Below are 27443 nucleotides of genomic sequence, written 5' to 3' on the forward strand. Positions count from 1 at the left end.
AATGCTACACTGAGCCTCTTGCTTTTAATTTCTTTTTTAGAAATTAATATTAAACTGTCTGATGATCCACACACTGGAATGTGATTAAAAAAAGCAACAACTAGACAATTTTATTGGAGGTTTCTTTTTTTTTTCTGTACACAAAAAAACTCTAGACAAATTTTCAATTTTACATTTAGATTGCCATTGGTTACTGTGCTTCAGTCGTTGTGGAATCAGTAAAAGGTAAAGTAAAATTCAGATACATTTTCTAGAAAAAGACGGGGAAATTATTACATTTTGAAAATTATTTATTACTGCAAGTCTTTATTTAAATTACATATTTTCTCTACTTACTTGTTTAGCATTTTGATATTCAATTAAACTGTAGCCACTCTAACGAGTATGTAAACCGTGGTGACTAGTTTGTGCGGACACGTCAGTGTGATTTCCGACAGTCCGAGAACGCAGCCGGGAGAAAACTGCGAGAGAATCAGTGATTGAAGAGAGAGCAGAGCGGCGGTAGCGACGACGGCCATCTTAGAGCTACCGTGGTAACCGACACTCATCTCCTGGATTTTATTTTTCCTGTTCAGTATAAACGCTCCGGCCTGACTGACGAGGACCGAAGAAGGCTGTGTTTGACTTCCCCGCGGCCGAACTCAAAGTCAGGATGCGGTTCCGAGGGAATAAACAATTTGCATCCGCAGTCGGACTGGTCCTCGGACTATTATGCGCGGTGGAGGCAGCTAAAGGTAACTAAGCTGGGATTTATCTGAGCCCGTTGCGTCTCTCTGTGTGTCTGTGTCTGTGTGAGCCTCTGACAGGCTCGCTTCTGCTTGGGACTGGAGGCTGGCGGCTGCCCGGAGCCTTCTGGTTCCGTTCGGGAGCCGTGAAGGTGAAATAGCGGAGGTATAGCCGGGCTGACGGATGCCCGACCACTAACCTGCTCAGGGATGGTGGGTCCAGTCTGGAGCTGCAGCGGATGGATGTGGCCGGTGGCAAGTGCATCCCCGCGATAATAATAGACCCGCACAAACTCCAACAGCAGTAACGCTTATTATTATTATTGTTATTATTATTATTATTATTAGCAGTTTGCGACATTTAATCTTAAATATCATCAGATAAAATAAAACGTACAAAACGACCCCTTTCTGTTATCTCCATCTATTTCTATTTTTGGGTTGCTTCGTTCTCTTTTTTTTAAAATCAAGAATAAAACAAGCCTCACCCTCTCTGCAGATTTTATAAATTATTATTACTCCCTTGTTGCAGGTACTAAATGTACTCCGCTTATTTTATATATATATATATATATATATATAACAGTTCTTATTTTATTTGCAGCATTCATTTAGTGTGACATGTTTGTGTTTCCAGTGTGAGGCCAAATGATTGGGTTGTGGTCCCATCGCGGCGGGGTGTTGTTGGGTCCGCTACGCACTGCAGATCTTATTCACATGTCCTTGTTTTTGTCTGTGGATGTAAATATTTATGAGCCAAGGAGCTCCAGCAGAAAGATCTGCGCCTACTTATGAGTAGAAACTGTACAAAGTCGAAGTGCTGCTGCTCCCTTCTTTTGCAGCATGTCTTTATTTGCTGCAGGGAGGTCCTCCTCCCTCCCTCCCTCCCTTCTCTTCCTCCCTGCTCCTCCCTTTTCAGAGATAAACCCCCCTCCACCTCCACCCCATGAATTTATAGACTGCTTTTATTCTTAAACTCAATGCTCTGGATCTCCAGAGCGAGCTTCCTGATCCGGGGTGTGTGAGAGGCAGGTGTATGTTAGTCACTGGACGTTATCAGCAAGCCTGGGCAGCTATCCATTGTTAGGGCTTAAAATATTGTGGGGGAAACTTGATTGTGCAAATTTGGAAATTGGGTGTGAACCGGAGGAAATGATCCCTGAAAAGAAGGCTGTTCAATCTGGAGACAGAAGGAGCTTCCTTTTATTTATCCAGTTTTTTAAAAAACATACACGTATGTTTGAGCAGTTTGCAAAGCACCATTAGCAATGATTTAATGTTGATTATGTTTGTTGATCTCCCTTTCTTGGGCCTCAGAGTGAAGTCAGCCCTCCCAGGTATTACCGTCTTGTTTTACAAGTTTCATATCTTTAGTTGGACTTTGAATTCAGGTCAACTCCGGGAAGGGAAGATTTAAATACAAATAACATTTTCTCTCATTTATCATTTCTTTTTAAGAAAGGGAAACCAGTCGGTTGAAATCAGATTTGGTCTGAAAAAAAAAATCTCAAAATTTTATTTTTAAGCCATATTAGGGCCACCATTCTGCCTGTGACAACCTCAGGGAAACGATATGTTTTACATGTGTTTCAAAGCACCTTTGGAACCAGTTATCAGATTGATTTCCAGTCGCATTTGACCCCAATTTCACTCTGCGCTGGAGAAATGTGTTGTGCGGTTGAAACGGTTGTGACAGCAAATTAAATTCTCGCCGTCATGTGATTAACCTGTTCATTATCCTGTCAAATTTCTTCATCCGCAAATCCATTGTTCAAGCTAATGATACTTTTCATGGAATCACCAAGTTCATGAACAATCTGGAAGGAAGTTGACAATTTGTAGTCTGGTTAAATAGCCTAAAAAATAAAAAACAGCTAGTGAAGCATGTTTGAATTTATAGATTTTACTTCTTATCTCAGCATCTAAAAGATAAAATTCAGAACCTTATGAAATGTGAGGTGCATTTACATTAATTTACAATCAGATCATGTGTTTCATCTGCGATTAGCCATGTCAAAACTTGTGTTCTTGTCCTACTTTTATCATTTTGGGTTTATTACTGACAGAAGATGATAAATCCCCCTTCACTTCCACTCACCTTTTTATTGTGAATGTCAGGTTGGAAAAAGATCATTGGTTCATAGAGTAATGAAATAATGTGCATTTTCATCACACACTCATGAATAAAACGTGATCCCACAGCGTGCTGGCTCACACTGTACGCCTCATGAAGAAAATGCCAAACTGAATGGCTAAACTCAAAGGTAGCCATTAAGGGAGTGCTTTATCCTTGCCTATCTTCCTTTTTTTCTCCCCAGTTTCCATGTGAAACACCTGAGAATGCTCAGCAGTAACTTCATTCCCTTTGTCATCCATTAAAAGGCCACGAAGACCAGTAAATACTTGGTGCTGTGCAAAACGTGCCAGCATCCCAGTTTGTGTGTACAAAGTGCACCTGCTGCCTTTCCCAGCTCTTATCAGGAAAGAAAACCTGTGAAATCAACTCTCCGTGGAGGGCTTATCTTTTATTAACCAAGGGTTACCTGCCTATTTTGTGCGCCGCCTCATGGCTTGTTGTCCGTCTATTTTTTATTTTTTATTACCAGCCATCTGGCAGCGAGATGAAGAAGCCAAAAACTCCCGAGGGTTTGTTTCCCTTGTGGTTCTTGGTCTTGAAAGCTTGTTAAGAAGTGATTGGATGCCAGCTCTATATGAAACAGATTGAGCTAAAGGTTCAGTTTACATGTTTTGGTAGACATCAGAGTTTGTATTTAGAGTGTATGAATCATTTCAGCGCCATCAAGAAAATGTCAGAGTGCAAATGAATTTGTCTCGCGCTGTGCTGGTCAAAGTGTTCAAACTACCGTTCCCTGCTACGCCGGAGACACTTTTGGTCATTAAAGTGCTTCTTGCTTGTTTTCCAGATGTCACCCATGTCATTTATTTCCTTTTCTGTACCCACGAGCAGCTGCTGGGCTTGTCCACCGTGCTCTCGACTCAAACGTTAGGTCTGCTGCAATGCCTGGGCTTCTGCTGTGCAAACAATCGGACAAAGGGAACACTGGCTGCTGGGAAGTTTTGTGGCTCATTCATCACTGAATTAAGTTAATTCCAGTCAAACAAATTGGATGCCCTGCTTTGTGAGGCGTTAACATATGGGTTCTCCTCACATGGCTGAAGCTTATTAAAAACTCAAGTCAGATGCTTTAGTTTTCTTTCCAAGCCTCAACACGTGGGGTTTATTTAATCTTTATCAAATTCTTTAACCAAACTAAGTATACCTCACTGCTTTATCAAAAGTCGGCCAAATGTTCCCTTGACTTTCTTTGGTTATTTTGACATTTGACATGGTGAAGATTGAAAAAATATCTTATTTTTCAAATTATCAGGTGCTTCAGCACAGCCTACGATTTTTGGTTTTCATGTACTTTGAGAAACTTTATTTTAGGTCAATAAAAAAAAATTAAATAAAGGTTTTGAAAATGTAAACAATATAATTTTTTATTTTCCAGAGATCGTACTCTAAAGAAAACCGTAAATAACCGTCGGCCATAGAAAACTGTATCGGCACTTCTCTGTAGATCACAATGAAGCTGAACCTTAATATTTCATACATGTATACGAGGCTTTCCCTCAATGTATTGTAAGCCTGGCGGGCCACCAGACTTTACTTGTACCCCCACCAGGCTTAGCTTTGCCTATTTATTTCAGTTATTTTAAATGTTTGCATTTTTTAAGACTTTATGGTTGGTGTTCAGATACTAATCTTCCAATAACATATAATCATCAGGTGATATTTTCAAATTTCCTGTCAACTTTAAAAAAATGTTGTAACTCAAAAACACGATGGGCTGCTGGATGAATGACTACCGAGCCCCTAACCACCGGGCTTAGCAAGTTTTCTGAGGAAAACCTTGTTTAACTTTTACCCATCTTTTTTATACACTGATAATAAATCAGCTGGAAAATCCCAGGAACAAATGATATATATATAAAAGACTCCACAGACCTGAACAACCCCTTCAGTAGTGAAGGGAGCTCAGGTTTCTTATGTGTTGCAGAAAGCCGTCACTTAAGCCCCGTTTAAGCCTCGAAGCTATTGCTGATCTGTAAGTCATCGTTCCGTGTTGTGGCGATTAGAAACTGCGTGAATACACACGGCTGACAATGGCCGCATTGTTCGCCCCTCTCATGCCACTCCAATGACAATGTTGTGTGCTGTCATTCTGCATCAGTTTACATATTTGTTTTTCCTCTAAAATGACAATGTTAAATGTCGAGAGGATAATGGTTAAAGGGTTAGGTTATCTCCCTGAAGAACAGGTCTGCTAACATTAATGTAAGCCAAATGAGGGAAATTGTAGTTTTTTAAGAAAGGCATCATCGGCAAAAACTTGAACTTATTTAGGAAATTTGAAATATTTTGTCAGCAGTGGGAATAATCAGTGCTTTTTTTTTGTAATTAGATCTTATTAAATACAGTACATCAATACAGTGAAATCATTTTATTTTACTTTAATAACAGCCCGTGTCTACGTGGCATCTCTATAGCAAAAACACACTCTTTACAAAATTCAACCATCTCAGGAGGTTGGGGGGGTGGGGGCGAAGTCAAATGGAGTTCAGGAAGAAAACCGCGCACAAAGCTGAATAACAGGTTTAAACTCAGGACTTTTTCTGTGCTTCTTTGTTGAAGCTGGTAGCAAAAATAATTGTATTTAAGAGGAATGATAAAAAAAAACACAATGGTGCTGAGGATAGCTGATAGAACAACAGCTTGGTAGGTTGTAGCTATATTCAAATGAAATTAAAGGATCTTTGGTTGTTTCAACAAGACTCTGTTAAATTTAGATGTATGTTTGTTCTGAATTTTATCCCAAATTGTGCTTGAAAAGTAGGACATGAATGCGTCACATAAATTTGGTTGAAAGCTGGTTAAAAACAATCATTGTTTCCCCTGTTTTGTTTTTTTTTAAAATTTGCTCTGAATAGCAGTTTATTTACCAGCAAACACTGTGCTTCACATGTCAGGTCTAACATGTTTCCCAGCAGCGTTTTCTCTCAGTGAAAGGCTTCCAGGGCTGGAGTCTTGACTGAGCAGCGTGTAACAGTGTGGTCACTGTTTGAGAGATCACAACTCAAGCCCCTCAAGAATGTGCGTATTGGATAATCCCCCAAGTGCTAAGATGCCGAGGCATTTTGGTTTGCTAATTTGCCTGTGAGGGTCTGAGACCGCTGGACTCTCATTATTTGGGTCGGCGGTGACTTTGCGCTGGTTGGTGCCTTTACGAGCTGAATGGGGGCGGTGAACTGTTTAGAAAGGGTCATTTAGTTGTGAATATTATTAAGTCGGCCGGATGACTTAGGAAGTTGCCAGTCACCAAGAAAAGTCGAATGCGTTTAGATTATTGCCTTGTTTTTCTTGTTGTGGGAAAACATCAATGTGGAGGTGAGAAGTTTGGGGTTACCGATTTTAAATTTCAGTGACATAAAAATATTTTAAAGCAGGAATATTGCTTTTTTTTTTTTGTAAATTCCTGCACTTAAAGTTGAATTTCTAACTCATGAATAAATAATATGTACATGTAATTTTTCCAGTACAAGTCTGGAATTTGATTTCAGTATTTTTCAGATCTGGATAAGTATGAAAAAATAAAATGCGAGTGGAAGAACAATTAAATTTCCACACTGTATTTATGATTCCATTGTGTAAATCCTCCTTCCTTCTTTCTTCCTTGTCTCCCTTCCTTCTTCTGTTCTTTCCTTCCTTAAGTCATCCCTTTGAGAAGATCTTTAAGAAGTCGTGTTTCACTTTTACACGTAGGAATCCTGCTTTAAGTTATTTTTCTGAGTGAACAGTAACCAAATTCCCAGTTGCGCACCTTGTCTGTATGACTACCTTTCTCCCTGGAGTCCCGTTGTTTCCAGGGGAAAGAAAAGAGCCACAGCAGAGCTATTCACACCGGGGCGTATCACATCCACATTCAGGTTCCATGGGAAACAGGTAACCAGAGATCACGTCGCCTGCTGCAGGGCCGCTACACTCCAGCACTGTTTAGACCTTCATCGTCTCACTCTTCCTCACTGCTGCCGTCGTGCAGCTCACACAGAGAGCTGGTTGAGTTACGCTTAAGGTTGCATCGTCTCCAAACCCCTCGCCACCCATCAGCCCGCCCCTTCTTCAGAAGAGCTCTGCGGTCGTCCAGGGCGTGCTCGCGCCATTGGGCGGCTGCGACTGCACAGATGACAAACAAATGTTGTTGCCTGGCAGGGGAACTGAGAAGCTTTCCTGTCTGAGTTGTATGTTTTGGGAGTGTGGGCCCCTGAGGCCCCAGACCTTCCTTTCTGGCTTCTTGGGCCTCTGAGAACAGTCCCAGGTCTGTGATGGAAGCGCCTCGCGACGGCGAACTCAGGAACCTGCAAGGCAAGACAAACAGAGAAGTGTGCTCGCCGTTTGAGACCGAGAGCAGATTGTTCATTGATTATTCCTGGTCCACTTCTCGGCATAATTGGAAGTTTTTCAGTAACTCGGATTTGCATGCACTGCATACCTTCCCCTTTTTGGCTGCGATGTCTATTCGTCTTTGCTGACTTAAAAAAGGCCTAGAGCTGTATTTGACACTGCCAAAAGGCAATGCGCTTTTTTTTTTCCTGTTTTTTTGTTGAAAGTACAGTTGTTTGCTAAAGCCTTTCTCCTAGTTATCAGTGTTCTTGAATATTTAGAATATGTTTTTTTTACTTTTTATTTTGTAGAAAAATGTCCCAGACTCTCTTGGGAAGCACTTCAAAGTCTGGCGTTTCTGTCTGAGCGCAGATAAACCCTTCCTCTTGAGTGTGCTGCTCCAGCTAATAAGACAAGTATGAACAACCAGGCAACAGAAAGGCTTTATTTAGCCTCAAACGAAGAGACTGGCGGTCTACTCCAGAGAGCGCGCTGCCTTCAGTCAAGAATTTATAATTCTTCATATTTATTAGCAATGCAGGTGATCAAACATTTACTTAAAAAAAAACCCGACTGAGAATGATGCAAGCTATTCAGTAGGATAGTTATTGTTTCTTTTTTAGGTAACGGGACACAAATTCTTCTCTTGAGAAATATACCCAGTTGTAATATGTTTCTTTAGGACACCAATCACAAACTGCACACGCACATTTTCAAATTTATTGATGCTTTCATTGGATAAGCAGTGGAGAAAATAATAAAACTAACATCTTTGACAATATGGACAACTGGACTTTATTTTAACAATAAATCAACATTTTTATCATGACAACAAATTTATCACAATAAACGATGAACGATACAATAAATGCCCGTCCCTACTAAAGAAAGCTTTGTAAAATTATTCACACTCCTTTCAGTGTTGGTAATTTTTCCCTTCCCTTTTTTATCCTGTGCATTTAATTGAGATTAAATCACCATCCTGACCCTGCTGGTGAAACGTGGTGGTGGCAGCATCATCTTGCAGCGATGCTCTTCCCCAACATGTCAGGCTTTGCACATTTCTATCAGTTTCCTCTTTTTAATTATAGTTTAAGATGGAACTAAATCTGGTCCATTCCCCCCCCATCCCCCTGCCAAATCATCGTCTCAATCCCGATATGTTTTGCGTTCTTGCTTTGGCTGTGATGCGATCAGAGAAGATGATTTTTCCGGAGCTGCTGGCGTAACACTGGCGCTTGATTTATGAAGCGGAGCTCCACACCGCAGCGCGGCCGCAACACGTGACTGCGCCATCATTATTACACAACAAGCCCTTTGAGGTTTGCTTGTATTATAAACCCTCATCTGATAATCACCGGCCGCTGCTACAATGTGGACGGCTTTGTTGTTCCTCCTGAGCAAACAGCAGCCTGTGGCCAGACGTATATGATGCATTTCCTTAATCTGGACGGGTATTCGGGGCCCGTGCAGCTAATGGATCTGTGAAAAACCTTTGGCAAATGCTCCAGATAAAGCCACGGTTAATTGTCTCTTAGGGAAACAGTCTTAGATTTTCTGCCACACGTTATCAGAGCTGCAGTTGCTGTTTAACGATTTTTTTTTCTTCTTCTTTCTCCGTGTCACAGAGACGCGCTGTCTGTAACAGCGATGTGGTGGTGGACTATTGAATCTCAGGATTACCAAGAGCCATTGTGTCTGTCCCGTTCTCCCAGGAAGTGTTTCACACGGTTTATAGGTCAAATTGTATAGGTCGGGGTTCAGTCTTTGTGTCCATGTGAAGGCTTGTTACATTACTTCATTCACTGGGTTTGCCAAACCTAGCAGTTGTACTTGTTTGTTTTTTTTAAATAGTATTAAAGAAAGTGTCGCAGAGTTTTAAACAGAGCTTTAGTCTCACACCAACATAGAAAAACAGATAGAGTTATAAAATCTAACTGTTGCCAAGTATTTTCTTTTTAAATGTTTCTTAGTTAGATGTCAAGAATGCAGAATGCTTTTGAAGCGCTCAGGAAAATCTATAATGAAATTGTGTCAGGAAAAGTAAAGATTATTGAAATGGAGATGTGCTGAAGATTTAGATAAATGTTCTTTCGGACAAAAATGAAAACGCCAAGATCTGCAGCGTTTTGATTGGAACAACCATCATAACTGCGTTTTTATTACTTTGGCCTCATTTAGTCGTATTTCACAGCTGAAATGTTTTGTCATTTATTCTGAGAATTAATTAGAGCGGCAATAGTAAGGCTTCAGTACTTACAAACTCATTTGTGTGCAATTTGCATTGATTCAGTTAGTCATTGAATCCTTAAATAGCCCCTTCTTAACATTCACGTAGATCAAGATGCTTCACACAGTCAAACTCTAGCAACGTTGCACAATATATGCAGATTTACTTATTTATGGTTGGACTTGGAAGTAATTAATTGTACTGTGAAAAGCCAGCTCAGGATATTTTTCTCATTAGACATTTTAAAGAAAAGTTTCAGTAATTGGTAATTAAATCCAATAAACATTGGTGCCAGTTGAACAAATTGCACTCAAGGTTTTCTTCATAGAGATGATCGTTTCTGAAATAAAGGGATTACAGTGGAACACTGATATTGGGAGAGGTCTGGTCTGGGAAGCTAATGTCAAACTTTAGCGCTTATGTTCTCAACCTTCTTAAAAAAAAATTTCTCGTTAAGCTCAAAAAGAGGAGCAGGTAATTGGTTAACGTATTTACAGACCATGAAAAAAAAGTCTAACTTTTCAGTTTTGATTCATTTATTGAACATAAATATTCTAATGTTGTTCTAAGTGAGCTGCCAATCATTGCTCAGAGCCAGTTATGGGAAACTTGGCAGCTTTTGACCATTGGCTGATTGATTAAAACATCAATAATCATATTCAAAGAAATTGTTTGTATTTCTCAAGTTACGTATTGTGCAACAGGAATCTCATAAAATGTTGCTCTGTCACGAAAAGGTCCCTGTCCAGGTGTGCAGAGCGGGTCACTAGGTTTTTTTGGCCATATTGGTCAAAAGCAACCACTTTATCCTGCTGTTTATCCAAACTTCCTCTCTCCAAAACATTTTTAGCCTCCAAAATACAATGTTTATTATTTTCCTGTGCTTCCATATGCTTTTTGTTTTTATTATGAAACCGCATCTCCCCACATGCGCACAATAAAACCTTGGCAGGGGGCTCTACTGTTTTGTTTTCTGGTTCTTGTTTGACCTTTGGAGTGAATGAAGTGGCGTTCCTTCATAGGATTAAATGTTATTGGCTTTGTTTGCTGTAACAGGATTGCATAGGACTCTGTTGCTGGGCTCGGAGGACGCTCAGCAGTCCACCATCTGTGCTCATAGAGTCACAGCTGGAGACGTGAATTTTAATTCTCCCCAAGTGTTTATACTTTTCTAGCATGTACGGTGTATGTACACTAGTATCTGGTGTACCGGGTCACTCTTTTGGTAAATTCACCTTACCTGGATGTGTGGATATCAGCGATGTTTCTCCTCTCTGACCCACAGAGTGCAAGCTTAGGCTTTTCTGTTTCAGAGAAATACTTTGCCTCTTTTATTTCAGTAGGTTCCTAATCTTTACATATCTGCTGAGGCTTTTTCTGATTGTTTATATCCACAAAATGTTTTGTGGTAAATATAACTACAGCAAACTCTCAGGCTAACGCGTTTTCCTCATATTTTACTTTAATATATTCCCTGAAAGCAGGATCTTCATACATCGTGTTTGGCACCTAAAGTCAGTTGATCGTGTAACTGAGGGGAAAAATAAATACCAACCCACTTATTAAATAGTCCTTTTATTTCGCGGCTGTCTCTGCTTTATTTTTTCAACATTTACCCTTTTAATTGCTCCTGAACTGAAAATTGATGGCATGACCTGATAATAGAAATCAGAAATAAATGTTGATTTTAGCACACGTTAAATAAAAGAAGTAGAGCGCAACAGGTTTGATTTTACTGGGGATGGACCGATCATCTCGTATCGGCCGATACCGATTTTTATTTTTATTTTATTTATTAAAGAATAGTTCTTTAAACAGAAAGTTTTTAGTTTGGTGCATTTTTGAATAACTTAACACATTTCAGGATTCCCATCATTTATCAGTAGTTTAAATTTTCAGGTTTTGCTGATGACGGCATGATTGCGTTGCTTCATTTCTGAGCGTGGAAATCCTTGTACAACTATCACCTCCCCTTTTTCTTGCATATAGTAACATAAAATAGGTTTTAAATGAACCAGATTAATGTGTTGCGTCTTTAGTTTTATGTGTGAACGGTAATGACACAAACGAACGTTATCTCTCTCTCTCTCTCTCTCTATTGGAGGCTCGCAGGGAGGGGAGATGAAGCCGTCTTGTCAAAGGGGCTTTGTTGGTAATTTCACAACAATGACTTTCATGCTTTAAAAGAAATGTTATGCAAGTCTTGCTGCATGCGTAAGGATCGGACAGACTTGAATTTCACCAGCAATGCACAGCGGCATTGTAGCGCCGCTTTTGAATTCGCCATTGGTTGTGTGGGTTTGCCTCTTTTGTTTTCACGCTGACACTTGCTTGCATTCTTCCACAGTTTGCCATCTGTGAATGTATCTGCACCGACTCTTGTTTCAGTGGATCTGGGCTGCCAATCTGGGTCGCCATTGTTGGGAGCAAGTCACGTGTGTCGGGCTTTTTGCTTGTGTTGCAGAGCAAACTTGATGGTCTTTGAGTTTCCCTTATTTGGGAGCCTCTCGTCAACCCATGTCTGTCCATCCATCCGTCATGCTGCTTATCTTGTTTTTCCCCCCCCCCGACTGGATCAGATTGAAATACTTTACTGAAACACCCAGCAACACTCTTTACAAGCAGACCCGGTTCACCGACCATTGGCGATGACGGCCGTGACACGAGCTGCTCTTGGTCGAGCAACAGGCCCACATGTGACCCAGCTCAGAGTAACTGTGACTCTGTGGAAGCCAAAGCTGATTATGGCGGCAGTCTGTCCTGGCGGCCCGCCTAAAGAGATCCACTTCACTTCAGGTCACGAGTCACTCAGCGAAGCCATTTATTGGGCTCGGTCATTTCCAAATCACTCGTAAGCACATCGAGGTTTTCATATCGAGCGCCGCTTTTGGAGGACGGGATTTAACCGGGCGTGCCGAAAAATGAAGTCATTTCATTTGGGTTTGATTGGTAGAGTCTTTCAGAAGTCTTTCTTTTGCACAGTTTGTCCATTTTAGTCACTATTCCTTGTTGTAGGGAGTTTTAATTTAATGATGTGTAAAAACATGTCTGTAATAAAGATACCTGCTGGTCGCGGTAGCTTTAAAAACCACTTTCCTTCACTGAGGCCTTCGTAATACTATTTAACTGTCAATTGTAGATGTTGCAGATCTATTCAAGTAGGTCATAATTACTTTTTACTGATTGTGCAATCAGCGATGATTACTCTGCGTTATGTGATGGCGCAACAGCAGCCGATCCAAGTATTGCAGAGGAATATTTAATCTTGCCTTGAAACATTTGCATCCTTTGAATTGTTGATTTTAGACTCCAGCATTTTAATTTTCAAGCATTTTAAGTATGAAACTTGGAAAGCCTTTTGATCTGGCAGAGTATTTGTTTTAGTGAGTTTAATGCCATTGTGCGAGCAGAATGGGGATAACGAATCCAGTTCTTTTCTGTATGTCTGCGGTAACTCGTATGTAAGTTTAATGTTTCACACTCCCAAAAGCAAAAAGCTCGAGTTAATTTGTTTAGTCTGACTGCCGCAGTAAGCTGGTTGTTTGACCTGCTGCTTTGTTTCTGCTAATAAATGTCTGATAAAACTCAGCAGGTATAATAATTAATGTTTAAATATTCTGGAACAAATCTTTGCAGCTTTTTTTTTTTTGTTTTGTTTTTTTCTTCCTACAGTCAGAACCAGTATTTGAAACGAGGCTTTCAATAGCTTGCTTTGATCTACAGTGGGGGGAACAAAAACATTATGATGACTGATGTGCCACTCATTTATTAAAGAGTTTTGTGATTTTTCTAAAAATTGTGAATTAAAAAAAGGAGAATAATTTAAAAAGAGTGGGACCTTGAAAACACATTTCATTCTGTCAATCAAAAATAATTAACTTCTGGAGACATTTTTTTTAAAACTTCGGATGGATTATGTCACGGTGCAGCATCCCATGTACCATTTGGCAATGTTGTGCTGCGGTCGATCATTTCCTGCCATTGATTGTGTAGGCTGCAGCGGCAGGTTATTGTTGCTGTCTGTTTGGTGCATGCATGGATGGTTGAGTCAGACCCAATCATTCGTATGGGACGTTGTATGCTGCATTAATTGGATAGGCATAGTGAGCATTCATTTGTGGCTTAAAAATCAATAAGGACAACTTTTTTTTTTTTTATGTGCCTGAACTGTCATTAAAAAGTTTTATCCTAAAGAGCGAAGCAGGTGTCAATCCTGATAAAAGTTTTAGGTGAGATGATGTTGATCTGGATGTATGAAAAAGAAAAATATTTCTTTCTAGCTTTCATTTGTAGGTAAAGAAATAGTTTGTTTGGTTAAATCAAACAGATATAAGCTAGGAAATTATTATGGGCCCCAACACCATTGCTAAAATCTTTAAAACATTTATTATTTATCCATTTATTTACCTGATTTGTGACGTAGGGCTGCAAAGTTTGCAAAAACAAGTCTGAAAAGTCTGCATGTACTGCTAACAATCTTTGCAAAGTGGAACACCGACATACCAGCTCCTGTTTTGATATGCTTTGTTGATCATGTGATCAGTGAATTGGGTCCAAAACAAATTTTGCAGAACTAGTTTTTCACCTATTTTGGAAACTTAGTGCGTTCATTTGGAAATCTTTCTTCTTTGAGTTCAGTGTTACAGCAACATGCTGTACTCAGGTCTGTCTAACTCGCATCAGAGAGCTGCAGCAGCCAAAGAGGCCTGTTTTTTTTTTTATTTCCACTGCGAAGGTTGAATTAAAACATTAAAGCACCTACATTTTTCCCCTGATTTGGTCAGCCTCAGAAATACTACAGGTTTTCACATTTTCCGGTGGGTTACATTTTATTTCTCAAATTCTGCAATGTCTTTTGCATCACGACAAAATAAAGTATAGAAAAATGTTTGTATTTAGACATTCAAAAGTGATCAATTCTATTTAATAAATGATTAAACTAGTAATCTGTTAGTTTATCCATCCACCCACCCTTTGGTTTGCTTATCCATCCATTCGTCCGTCTGTCCATCCAGTAGTTTTTGTAGCTTCTACATTTATAGCCTCGCTACTGTTTCCTTGCACACAATTTCTTGTCAACTTTTGCCTATTTTTATTATGAGAAAATGCGGTAAGAAGGCCTGAGACCTCTAGAAATATAAATGCAAAAAAAAAAAAAAAAAAGTCTTCAAAAGCCACACAATATACACATTATTCAACAACAATGTCACAAATGCATGTTCTCCTAATGTGGCGCAGCCTGGATTAGGTCAGTCATTATATCTCTGCTCCTCAGTCTGTTGTCACCAAGTGTTAGCGTCACGTCTGCAGATCAGTAGCCCTTTAACGCCATTGTTCCCTCTCGTGGTGGAGGCAGGGCATATTGACTGTAAGAGTCACTCGCTGCAGCTTTTCCTGCTGTCTGCAGCCGGGAGGCTTCCCATGCAGACAAGCGGACAAGAACCCCAAACCTGACCTTGTCTTTATCATCTACTTGTTGTTTGGTCTGTTGCAGCTAACTAAACAAAAACAGTGAATCTGTCTTTTGAATGTTAAATATGTGGGAAAAAAAAAAAAACCCCTCTCAGTTAGTATTATCTTGAAATAATCTGGTCTCCTTTCTGGAGGTTGAAAGATACTAGGGAAGAGGGTAGACGTAACACAGAAAGCGTTTTAATTCTTCTGCAGCGATGCTCGCGCCCGCTCCTCGTCGGCTCCCTGCTTTCTGCTGCAGGTTGTCTCTCCACTTCTAAAAATAACATTAAAAGCATCCCTAACCTCATTAAAAATGCATCCACGCCGCATGGGGGGGAGTGGGGGGATGGAGGAGGTAAAAGTCATTCCTGCATAGGAAGAAACTTGTTAAAAAAAAAAAAAAAAGATCTGAATATGTCCACTTCTACGATCAGCTTATTGTTTTGTCGTCGTCGTTTGTCGGCTGATGTTTTCTCTCTCTGCTTCCTCGCAGTCAATAAGCACAAGCCGTGGATCGAGACGACGTACCATGGGATTGTGACGGAGAACGATGACAAGGTTATTCTGGACCCGCCTCTAATTGCGCTGGACAAAGACGCTCCTTTACGCTACGCAGGTGAGAGAGAAAGCTTAAACGCTGCCGCCGCTCGTTCGCCAGTTCATGACCAGCCCCGCTGTTGAGATCACCTTCAGGTCGTAAAATGAAAGAGAAAGCGATGTCACAATGCTCCTTTATGCAAAACAACCGCGGGACTCACAGATGTAGATAGTCGGTATATATTATTTAAAGGCCGACAATGAATTATTCATTTTGTCAAATTCATTATTCTTCCCAAATAAGACAGATAGACAGCTGTTCTTAACGCGGAAGTAGAGCCTCTGATCTATTTTGAGCGCCAGGCTTTGAAATCACAAATGCATCATGGTTAATTTATGAAGGTCTCCCACCCTGCTGCGTGTTTTAATAAGTTTTAATTCTTCCCGGTGATGAATAAATCTGAGATAAACTGTTTGATTTTTTATTTATTTATTTTTTTACATTTAAAACAGCAGCTGAGTCAGCATGAGGAGGTCAGGAACCGTTAAGTCTTACCTTGTTGCTTTAATTATGGTTTCGCTCTCTGCGGTGACACACACACACACACACACACACACACACACACACACACACACACACACACACACACACACACACGTGACTCAACCATAAGATTTTTATGACTTGCCTTTCATACTGATGGACATCTGGCTGCCATACAGCAAGATTGTCCCTTTTGATTTATCAGATCAGAATGGGTTTTTTAAGTTTTTTTTTTTTATTCTTCCCAGAGAGGGAGCCACAATTTATGAGTTTAATGGTATGAGGAAAACATTTGCTCCCGGTGTCTCTAATCACATCAGCATTGACTTTAGGTCGGGCCTTAAAGCAGCAGATGAGTTTCACAGTCTTTTATCTGCTTTATTGCTCCTCGTGCGATCGTCTTAATCCAAGAGTACTCGTCTTGAGTTCCCGTTGAGGCTTCAGCTGCCGCGTTTTCAACCAAAAACAGTCGACATTTAAACGAAGAGGAAGACGACGGCCACCGCTTAAAGCCGACCTCCGCACTGTCGCTGTTTTGAACGACGAGCCTGCAAAAACAGGGTGAAACGCTTCATCCTCTGCGTGATGATTGTCTCCCTTCACAGCATATTAGTGCTGAATACACATCTTGGTGCGCCCACCTCTTTCAACGGGGGGCTCCCCTTTTGATGAGCGGCGTTTATGAACGGACTGTGTGTCCCTGTGAACCGTCTTTCTCTCTCTCTCTCTCTCTCTCTCTCCCTCTCTTTCCCTCTCTCTCTGTCTCTTTGCGAGCAGTCTGGCTTCACGTGGCTGCAGGGCTGATCTGCTCCATCACGCCAGATTCCCTCCATCTGTGCCAACTAAGAGGGTTCCCCGTTAAGCCGACCCACAGGCCGCTCAGAAGCCCAATCAAATGCACGCCTTTAAGTCAGATCAGAGTGAATAAATTCATGTTTGCAGCAGGAGAGTCGTGGTTTAAGTTAGCATGTGCTACAGTGCCTTTTAAACGTATTCGTAGCCCTCGAGTTTTTTCCTTGTTTTGTTAGGTTATAAGCACATACTTACATTTAATTTACTGGGGTTTAATGTGGTAGAAGGACGCAAGACTTGTGTAGCGGAAAGTAATTTTTTTTTTAAACATTTTTCCACAGATACAAATCTGAAAAGTTTTCTTTATTTAAGATCCACATTTAGCAACAGCAAACCTGGCGCTGTTTTTCTTCCTCATGGTTTACTTCAATGAAACCGTTTCTAAAAGTTACATAAAAAAAAAAAACTAAAAAAGAACTAAGCAGAACAAACAACATGGCAGAATAAATATATTTTCCGGTCAACTGTAGTATCATTCAGTTTATAACTTGGAGCTTGCATTATTTGCAGTTTACTAAAATATTGTTTCACCTGTTCTTTGTGGCCTCCACAAATCCGCCTGACAAGATGGAAGCCATTATTGGAAAAAAAGATACGAGAAATCCAGTTTGCAGCTACACAGGGAATGTAGCAAACATGTGGCAGAAGGTTCTCGGGTCAGATGAGAGCAGAATTTAAATCAAGAAACCCAGGAATTGCTTTGTTTTTTTGTCTTCCAACTTGGCAATTTTGTTTAACTTTGTCTGTCGTATAAAACCCAATAAAAAACATTTAAGTTTGTGCATCACAATCAAATGTGGGAAGTAAAGGTAGCAAACACAAGGCTAATGGATGACTCTGCTATTAACCCAAAAAAGAAACACAAATCACGAATAATGACTCTCTTGATCTGCCAATTCAATTCCCGAGAATTGAAGGAAGAATTTGCAAAATGGATTTCCAAATGAACTTTTTAGAGAACATAAAAGCTGACGCTGTCCTCCGCCTTATTAATGAATAAATTTTAAGTTTGAGATAACTCTGGATAAAATATGGCTTCCCTGATTGCCTGCTTCCGAAACAAACGAAATCCCAAAAAACAAAACAACAAAAAAAAAATCCCTGAAGTGAACTAACGGAGGCCTTCACAGAAGCCTCCAGAGAGTTTTGTAGGAAATGTTGCTTGTAATGTGGCGAAACTCATCTGTAAACAAGATAAATGACTCACCCAAAGGCTGAGGGTGTGATCGTACAGTCTCTGGACAGTGGGATTCTCATCTGTAACCTTATTGTCATCTCCAGGGGGGAAAAAACAACAAAAAAAAACGTCTTATGTGCTTTTAAAAATTCACTTTTTTTAAAAATTCGGAGAAAGCCTTCTCTTTACCATGAGCTTTTCTGATGTTGGTTGTGTTGGTGTACAGCTCAAGAATGTCTCTTCTTTTCCTCAACGTGTCTTCTAACTTTCTTCCTATCTGGGTTTATCTCCTCTCCCCTCCACGTAGAGAGTTTTGAGGTGACCCTCACCAAAGAAGGTGATCGTGGGCTTTTTTTTCTTCTGCCTTGTGCTTATTTTTTTTTATTTATTTATTTATTTATTTTTTTTACGATTAACCCACTAACATAAAAAGCAGCATCCACACTTTTTACACAGAAACTCCTATCATGCTCTGTAATTGACCTCCTCGTTTGTTTCTCGCTGGTTCTTTCCCCCCCTCTCCTCCCGCCTCACTTTGACTATTTTTATTTTTTTTTAAAGAGCTGAAACAGCTGGATGAAAAGTGTGATGTGGGGACTGACTGCTCTTAGAAATATCTGTGCATGAGACATCCATTGCAGTTTGCAGACCCTAACAGTGCATCAGCTGTCACCTCGAGAACTAAAACCACCTTTGAAAACAGGAGTTCTCTTGTCTTTCTGGCGCCATTTTGTCCAGCAAGTTCAATTAAAAATAACCTTGGCAGCTTTTAAAATGTTCATTAATGAGCCAAAGCTAAATCCTCCAGCAGAATTTGACTCCAGTAAAAGATAAAAATACAACGCAGATTTCCTGAAGGTGCTACACGTGCTCACCATTGGGCTTTTCCTCTTGCAAGTATTTGAGAGTAACTCCTGCAGATTTCTGTGAATTTGCTGAGATTGTTAACCGATGCAAACTCTCCCTGTCGCTCTCTTCGCTGCAAAGCTTCTGTTTTTTTGCATCCCTCGCCTCGGTGGATCTCTTTTGAGTTTAATTCTCCGCCACTAATCCCAACCATTAGCATGGCTGCAGTCGTTTGATGTGGATGTCAAGCAAGTTGATATTTCTAACCCCAGTTCTCATCCAGTGCTTTTTGTTTTGGATCCTGTTATCGTGCTGGTTTAGTTTCCGTATGATTTCATGGGTTTGTTTTGCAGTTGTTTTTTGGATGAGAGGCAGGCAGAATTGCACAGGAAGACTTTCTTTAAATGGTGCAAACTACTTACAGGAAGTGTTCTTTTTTTTGTTTTGTTTTTTCTTTCACAGATTTTATTGGTGGGTGGAGGGGGGGTGTTGATTGATGAATTGGTGTTTTATCACCTTTATGTTTAATTTTTTTATTTTGTTTATCTAATATGCCTTTATCTTTGTATTCACTTCTTTTAAAGCTCTCTTTCACGACTTCCGTTTGTTACAACATCCTGAGTGCTCCTGTGAAATGCCTGTCCACGTTTTTTTTTTTTTTTTTTCTTCAGTTTCCGCCTGCATGACTGGATGCACTGGTTTTCAAGTGGCTTGGAAATTAAAACAAAGTTACCTCAAATGTCCCACTCCCTCACCCCCGACTACTCACCCACTTGATGTGCGGTTTGGCTTCCTCCACAGACTCCATGCACTTCTCTACCTACAACCCCTTGGTTCCCAAAATCTGTGGCTGTTTGTTTATTTTTGCGTGGATTTTTCTTTTTTTTTTTCCAATTAACGCTGTGTTTTTTGTTTTTTTTTTCTTTTTTTCATTTTATCTAAAATTTGATGTCGCATCTCTCATTGGCTGTTCTGAGCAAGCTCCCTTTTGACTCCAGGTGAGATTTGCGGCTTCAGGATCCACGGGCAGAACGTCCCCTTCGAGGCAGTGGTCCTGGACAAGTCCACTGGCGAGGGGGTCATCAGGGCCAAGGAGAAGCTCGACTGTGAGCTGCAGAAGGAGCACACCTTCACCATCCAGGCCTACGACTGTGGAGAGGGTCCTGACGGCGCCAACATGAAGAAATCACACAAGTGAGTCAAGCCTGGCCACGTCAGACGATCCCTGATTTGATAACCTGGATTTAAAGAATATCTTACATTCACAGATTTACTGCATTATTACATGCACTGTATAAATAAACACAGAGGCATTTTTACTCACTGTAATTAAAACATGCTAAATATTTTCTGCTAGTTTATGTTTCTCTAAATGCCAGAATACTGACAGAGAGATTTTTTTTTCTTGATTTTTCTAAACGTCAGAACCTTGTGTGATCAAAAGAGAAACACGTGGATGTACTTTAAGCCATACATCCCAGCTATTTGTAGTTCAGTATTTGCATATTCACCTGTTTGTGAAGTGATCTGTGAAATGCAACTCCAATTTATGCACAGTTTTTTTTTTCCGCAGAGTAAATCTAAAACCGTTAACAGAAAACCCAGCTTGGGCAGCTGATAAACCGAGGCACATTGCTACTTTACGCGCTATTGGATGTCGCTTGCAAAGCAGCCAATCGAGGAGCCCCGTTTATTTTCTTATTGATTGGATGGACCAATAAGAGCAAAGATAAGGAAGACTGCAGATTTTGGCTCCTGTGGTCACGCTAACGCTACCTCCACTGCTCGTATTAATGTATACGAGCAGACTAAATATATATTTAGACTAAATATATATTTAGTCTGTGAAATAGTTGTTGCTTAGTTACATGTGATGTTTTACCTTTTTGTTTGCAAACTTAGTGCTTCATTATGCTGCTGCTGCATGGTTTTCTGCTGGTTTTTTGGCTTTGACAGATTTGATAAATTACTGTAAACTCTATTGTAGTTGTAGTAACATTTTTTATGTAGCTTTTTACAGGATGAAAGTAATAAGAAATAATTAGTAGAATTACACAATTGCTTGAAAGAAATTATAATTTAAAGAGTTTCTCCAGAGTGAGCTTTTTCTGACTAAACAGAGGATAAATCAGGAGGTAAGATCTTGCTTGGCGCTACTTGACGCGACGCCAGCCACAGTAGAAGATAATTCGTTTTATCTGCTCTTCACTACAACTCCTCTCTTAGAAACAATCTAAAGAGAAACTGAAAATAAAATTTATTGTATTCAATTTGAGTGAAACTCCTGGTAAACACATAAACAGACCTTTTAATTTCCCTTGCATAGCGAAATGCTTCTACTAAAATCCTCGCCGCTGATTAAAACGGCCCAACCGTGTTCCTGCTCCCCTCAGGGCGACCGTCCACATCCAGGTGAACGACATCAACGAGTACTCCCCAGTGTTCAAGGAGAAGACGTACAAAGCCACCGTCATCGAGGGGAAGAAATACGACAACATCCTGAAGGTGGAGGCGGTGGACGCCGACTGCTCCTTCCAGTTCAGCCAGATCTGCAGCTACGAGATCGTGACGCCCGACGTTCCCTTCACCATCGACAAAGACGGTGAGGACCTTGAAGGAGCGTGCCTTTGTCTTTGCCCGCTTGGGAAACGGATCGGCACGCGGCTGAGATAATGGGTTGTATTGACACGGATCAAGGAGTCTTATCGATTTTGTGTGCAAACTGACGCCACAAGGGTTTCATTTAAAATTCAGCGCAAGCAATTTCAGCTTTCTGTAAATATTATCCAGGGTGGTCGGTATTTTCTCATCATGTCTGTTTCTTGTATTTCTTTGTTGGAAAAACGGCACAACAGAATCAACAGATAAGAAGGAACTAAAGACAGTTCAAAAATGGCACCTCAAAAACAGTGTCCATCCATCTCCTTCTTTTCCTTTACTTCAACAATTTAATATTTTTGGGCTGTTTGTGAGGGTCTTATATTGTTGCATCTTTATAGCTTAGAAAAATGTCATTTTCATCAGAGAAATGGTCAAAACTTGACCCCCTTTGTTGTTGTCTTGGTCAGGCTTTATTAAGAACACTGAGAAGCTGAGCTACGGCAAAGAGCACATGTACAAGCTGACCGTGACCGCCTACGACTGCGGGAAGAACCGAGCTTCTGAAGACGTGTTGGTCAAAATCAGCATAAAGCCCACCTGCAGACCCAGCTGGCAAGGTGTGAAAGTCAAACTTTCTATACTACTTTACAACTCTACGCAGATTATCCCTCCTTTAATCTCTCAATTCTCCTTTTCTCTTGGTTCTCAGGTTTCAATAAGAGGACTGAGTATGAACCGGGCACCGGTAGCCTGGCTCTTTTCCCCAGCATGCACCTGGAGACCTGCGACGTGCCCATCACCTCCGTCCGGGCCAGCATTGAACTGGAAACCAACCACATCGGAAAGGGCTGTGACCGTGACACGTACTCTGAGAAGTCACTGCACAAGCTGTGTGGTAAATGCACAAACGCTCCGCTGGAAATGCTAATCATTTGCACTCGAAGTTGGACTTCTTCTCCCTGAACTTTTCTACATTTTACAAACGCGCAGTTGTGAGGTGGAAAGAAAATTATGCAAAAAATGAGAGTAGAATATGTCGTCTGCAATAAAATAAATATTTTATTTTTGTTAGGCATCGTTTTTCACCTCTATTGTTAACTTAATCCGCCTTTCCATCTGTTCCCTTATAAAGACATGAAACTTAACATGTTAAAGTTGCATGTTTTCAAGTTTATAGCATATGCACACAAAACAGAGTCCAGTGTAGATACGTAAATCTGCTTCTGCCGTCGTCGTATCTTAGGAGCCAGCTCCGGCACCGTGGAGCTCCTTCCTGCTCCGAGCAGCTCTGCCAACTGGACGGTGGGACTGCCCACTGATAATGGACACGACAGCGACCAGGTGTTTGAATTCAACGGCACCCAGGCCATCAAGGTGCCCGATGGTTTGGTGAACGCCAACCTGAAGGAGCCCTTCACCATCTCTGTGTGGATGAGGCACGGACCCGGCTCCCACGACAAGGAGACGATTCTCTGTAACTCGGACAAAACAGGTAGAGGTCTATGATAATCTGATACTCTGCAGAAAAACGGCGTCGCTCTGATCAGATCAACAAAAGTCGGCGTTGTTCTTCAGGTGATAGTAAGGCCGACTTTGTAATCATCTTTATGTGTCTCTGATGGTTCAGGCCTGATCTAACTGACTCTAGGTCGTTCCTCTTTAGGTCAGTGCATCTGAAAGCTGAGTGTCTGAGGTCAAACCTGTGACGAGTTCCCTCGGCACCTCGTTACCGCCGCGCACATTTGGTCTGCTAGTTCACGGGATTAAAATAGCCGCCGTATCTCTGGCTCAGACTTAACGCCGCGGTTCTAATCAGTGTTTGTGTTGTGCCGACTGGAGCGTGCAAGTCCTCGCCCTCACCTCTGCTCACTGACCGCGCTTCCTTTTATTTTAGAGACTACACGATCAGTCACAGGCCACCTTGATCTTATTTTCTGTAAAGTCTCTGGTCTGATCCGTGAGCAGGCGGCCGTGGCTGCTTATATAGGAAGGATTACATCAGAGCGGCTGCGTCCCGGACAGGACGCTCCGAGGCCCGTGATGTCAGCGCACCATCAGTGACCTCTCTTTAGCTGCCAGTCATGGAAGCATGAATCCCGCCCTTGTGGGTCACCACACGTTAAAATTTTCTTGCTCTGATGAGAACAAAGTAGTGTTGTTTTTTTTTTTATTTATTTTTTATTATTTTAAGGAGATTATATGAAAGGTAGGGTCTAAACCTGATCTTTTTCTCGTTCTTCCTACCTGCAGATATGAACAGACACCACTACTCCCTCTACGTTCACAACTGCAGGCTAATCCTTCTCCTCCGCCAGGATCCGTCCGAGGCGGAGAACTACAAACCAGCAGAGTTCCACTGGAAACTCGACCAGGTCAGCCGCTGCCTCTCAAACCGAGCTCCATTTGCTCTCGTGCAGCTTTTCAACTCTTTTTCTTTTTGTCTTTTTTTAACTGCCACGTTTACAGGTGTGTGACAAAGAGTGGCATCATTATGTGCTCAACGTGGAGTTCCCCACCGTTTCTCTGTTTGTGGACGGGACGGCCTTCGAGCCCTTCATGGTCACAGAGGACTACCCACTGCACCCCTCTAAGATCGAGACTCAGCTCACCGTTGGGGCCTGCTGGCAAGGTAGACACTCTGATTCCCTTCAGGTTGTTTAATAAGCATTCACGGTTTATATCGGGGGTTTCCAACACTGTCCGCTGTCCTGGAGATCCACCTCTGTGTCTCTCAGTGACAGTCACCGAAAACCCTGGTTTACATAGATTGAAACAGACAAATTTATATGACATAATACTATGATATAAATTGAATTTTGAATTGACTTTCAGTTCAAGAGGTGTGAATGCTTTCGTAAAGCACTGTATGATGATGAAAATAGTAAAACTATCTAGCAGTACTCTTTACAGTCAGTTTTGTATTTTGTTTAGTCACTAAATGTTGTTTTTACTCTTCCTGGGAATCTCTACTGATGCAGCAAGATCTTTTTATTCTCTAGCATCTGTAGTCTCTCCTGCAAAAAAAAAAAAATCCTCAACCTTCCTTCCTCTCTCTTTCCCTGCTCTCTCGTTCTCCGTCCAATTACAGAAAACTCGGGACATGACAATGACACTGAGGCGGCCCCTGAGACCACCTCAGGTTGCTTAAGTCTTTCCCTTCCTCCTCAGACATGTCCATGTGTCCACAACGTCCCGCCATGCTACCAGCTTAACCGCATCTTCACGCCATTTTTAACTAGAATGACAGGAACATTCTAGATGCAAAAGATCGTTGTTTGCTTGTTGATCGACGCTTTTTACAGCATGATGGGCTGCTTATAAGTTTTGCGATGCCGTCCTACCTGTTTTGTTTTGTTCTTCTTTCATTTTCTTCACCTTCTTTTTAATAATTTATTTAGATCTTCAGCAGTCGGGAGGTTTGTCCTCTATTTCAGCCGACACTCTGTCTCCAGCAGAACAGAAATAGAAACATAAAGAACACAAAAACAACTCCGATCCGGCTGCGTGTTTTCCTCCATACCGTTAAGTGTGGCCTTGTCAAAACTCCTGCATATCAGATAACAAACCTGCAGTAGGCTAAAAATACACACGTGGCTGAAGGTTCGCCTGACCTTGACATGTGCGGTTTGGGGCTAACGCTGCAGAAATTAAAGCTCAGTTTTACTGATTACATTTGTCAATATCAACATTTTCCCGTCTTGAAATTCTGTCGTTTGTCACGATTTGCTGAGAAAAGCAGATTTTTTTGATTTTTTATTTTCCTCTCCTTTATGTCTTTTTGTTGTTGCAATATCTTTATCCACAGTACGTTCGTAGCTCCACTTCATTGATTTAAATGTTGCATGTGCTGCAGGCATACATAAGCTCATCCATTGTCTGCCTGTCTCATCCTCCGGGCCTCGGGCCTTTAAGGGGGGCATATACTAACTTGCATGAACTTCATTCATGCCGGCTTTGCTCATTGAGACACCACGCTTCCATTGTCAGCTCTGAAACATTGAAATCCCCTCTTAAGTAGCTCACTCATTTTTGCGTTGTTCCATTTTTTCCGTACTTTCCGAACCAGGCGGGAACGCCCGAATGGCTCAGTTTTTCCGAGGAAACCTTGCAGGCTTGATCATCCGCTCCGGCAAGCTGGAGAACAAGAAGGTGATCGACTGTTTGTACACCTGCAAAGAAGGCCTGGATGTGCAGCTGCCTGAGGAAGTGGCTTCAGCGGTGAAGGTGAGGGAGCGGAGTGGCTCGTGCAGGCTGGTCAGTTGCTTTTAAAGACGTATCGCACGGATCGAAGCTGTTTGTTTTGTCCACCATACTGATTTTTTTGTTTTTTTTTGTTTTTTGTAATATATTACATAATATGTGTAATTTGTTAGAATATAATACAGGAAGATACCAGAACTGCTGTGAGCAGAGCAGAGGCAAACCCTACCTGTGTGAGAGAGCGATCACTGCAAATAGGACTTAAACGAGAATTAACATTTTAAAATGTGGAAAAATGGCCACTACTTGTTTGGCATGGCTAACTTTATAACCACAGTCTCTGTACGTATTTTCTCTAGAGTAGGGGTGTCGAACTCCGGTCCTTGAGGGCCGCTGTCCTGCAGTATTTAGATGTGCCACATATACAAAACACTGGAATGAAATGGCTTACTTACCTCCTCATTGTGTAGATCAGTTCTCCAGAGCCTTGCTAATGACCTCATTATTCTATTCAGGTGTGGTGCAACAGAGGCACATCTAAAAGTTGCAGGACAGTGGCCTTCCAGGACTGTAGGAGCATATAGATTCTCTGGAATATAGAGCTAGAGAATATAGAGCCGTATAATCCAGTTTGTCTCACATCAGGCAGAGATGGTTTTATCATTTTGAATGGTCAAAATGATAAAACCATTCCCCTCTCCTGTACTCTGTTCAGCCTTCCTGTTATCTGNTTTTTTTCTTCCTACAGTCAGAACCAGTATTTGAAACGAGGCTTTCAATAGCTTGCTTTGATCTACAGTGGGGGGAACAAAAACATTATGATGACTGATGTGCCACTCATTTATTAAAGAGTTTTGTGATTTTTCTAAAAATTGTGAATTAAAAAAAAGGAGAATAATTTAAAAAGAGTGGGACCTTGAAAACACATTTCATTCTGTCAATCAAAAATAATTAACTTCTGGAGACATTTTTTTTAAAACTTCGGATGGATTATGTCACGGTGCAGCATCCCATGTAACATTTGGCAATGTTGTGCTGCGGTCGATCATTTCCTGCCATTGATTGTGTAGGCTGCAGCGGCAGGTTATTGTTGCTGTCTGTTTGGTGCATGCATGGATGGTTGAGTCAGACCCAATCATTCGTATGGGACGTTGTATGCTGCATTAATTGGATAGGCATAGTGAGCATTCATTTGTGGCTTAAAAATCAATAAGGACAACTTTTTTTTTTTTTATGTGCCTGAACTGTCATTAAAAAGTTTTATCCTAAAGAGCGAAGCAGGTGCCAATCCTGATAAAAGTTTTAGGTGAGATGATGTTGATCTGGATGTATGAAAAAGAAAAATATTTCTTTCTAGCTTTCATTTGTAGGTAAAGAAATAGTTTGTTTGGTTAAATCAAACAGATATAAGCTAGGAAATTATTATGGGCCCCAACACCATTGCTAAAATCTTTAAAACATTTATTATTTATCCATTTATTTACCTGATTTGTGACGTAGGGCTGCAAAGTTTGCAAAAACAAGTCTGAAAAGTCTGCATGTACTGCTAACAATCTTTGCAAAGTGGAACACCGACATACCAGCTCCTGTTTTGATATGCTTTGTTGATCATGTGATCAGTGGATTGGGTCCAAAACACATTTTGCAGAACTAGTTTTTCACCTATTTTGGAAACTTAGTGCGTTCATTTGGAAATCTTTCTTCTTTGAGTTCAGTGTTACAGCAACATGCTGTACTCAGGTCTGTCTTACATGCCTGAGAAACTCGCATCAGAGAGCTGCAGCAGCCAAAGAGGCCTGTTTTTTTTTTTATTTCCACTGCGAAGGTTGAATTAA

General features: G+C 41.0%; 1 protein-coding gene across 2 annotated transcripts; it reads left to right on the forward strand.

Annotated features, from left to right (window-relative positions):
• Positions 1-462: 462 nt before the first annotated feature.
• On the forward strand, positions 463-25692 carry LOC103155591 (calsyntenin-1-like). 2 transcript variants are annotated; one of them, XM_016663677.1, is made up of 12 exons: positions 463-734; positions 15345-15467; positions 18269-18298; positions 19806-20001; positions 21201-21409; positions 21876-22025; positions 22118-22303; positions 22652-22900; positions 23659-23780; positions 23875-24037; positions 24497-24547; positions 25475-25692. In XM_016663677.1, exons 1-12 carry the CDS (start codon positions 653-655, stop codon positions 25675-25677), a joined length of 1764 nt encoding a protein of 587 aa, XP_016519163.1. In that variant the 5' UTR covers positions 463-652; the 3' UTR covers positions 25678-25692. The 2 variants fall into 2 exon arrangements, with proteins under 2 accessions (XP_016519163.1, XP_007577392.1); XM_007577330.2 differs by lacking the exon at positions 18269-18298.
• Positions 25693-27443: the final 1751 nt, after the last annotated feature.

The sequence above is a fragment of the Poecilia formosa genome, unplaced genomic scaffold (assembly GCF_000485575.1).
Source record: "Poecilia formosa unplaced genomic scaffold, Poecilia_formosa-5.1.2 Scaffold437, whole genome shotgun sequence".
Taxonomy (NCBI): domain Eukaryota; kingdom Metazoa; phylum Chordata; class Actinopteri; order Cyprinodontiformes; family Poeciliidae; genus Poecilia; species Poecilia formosa.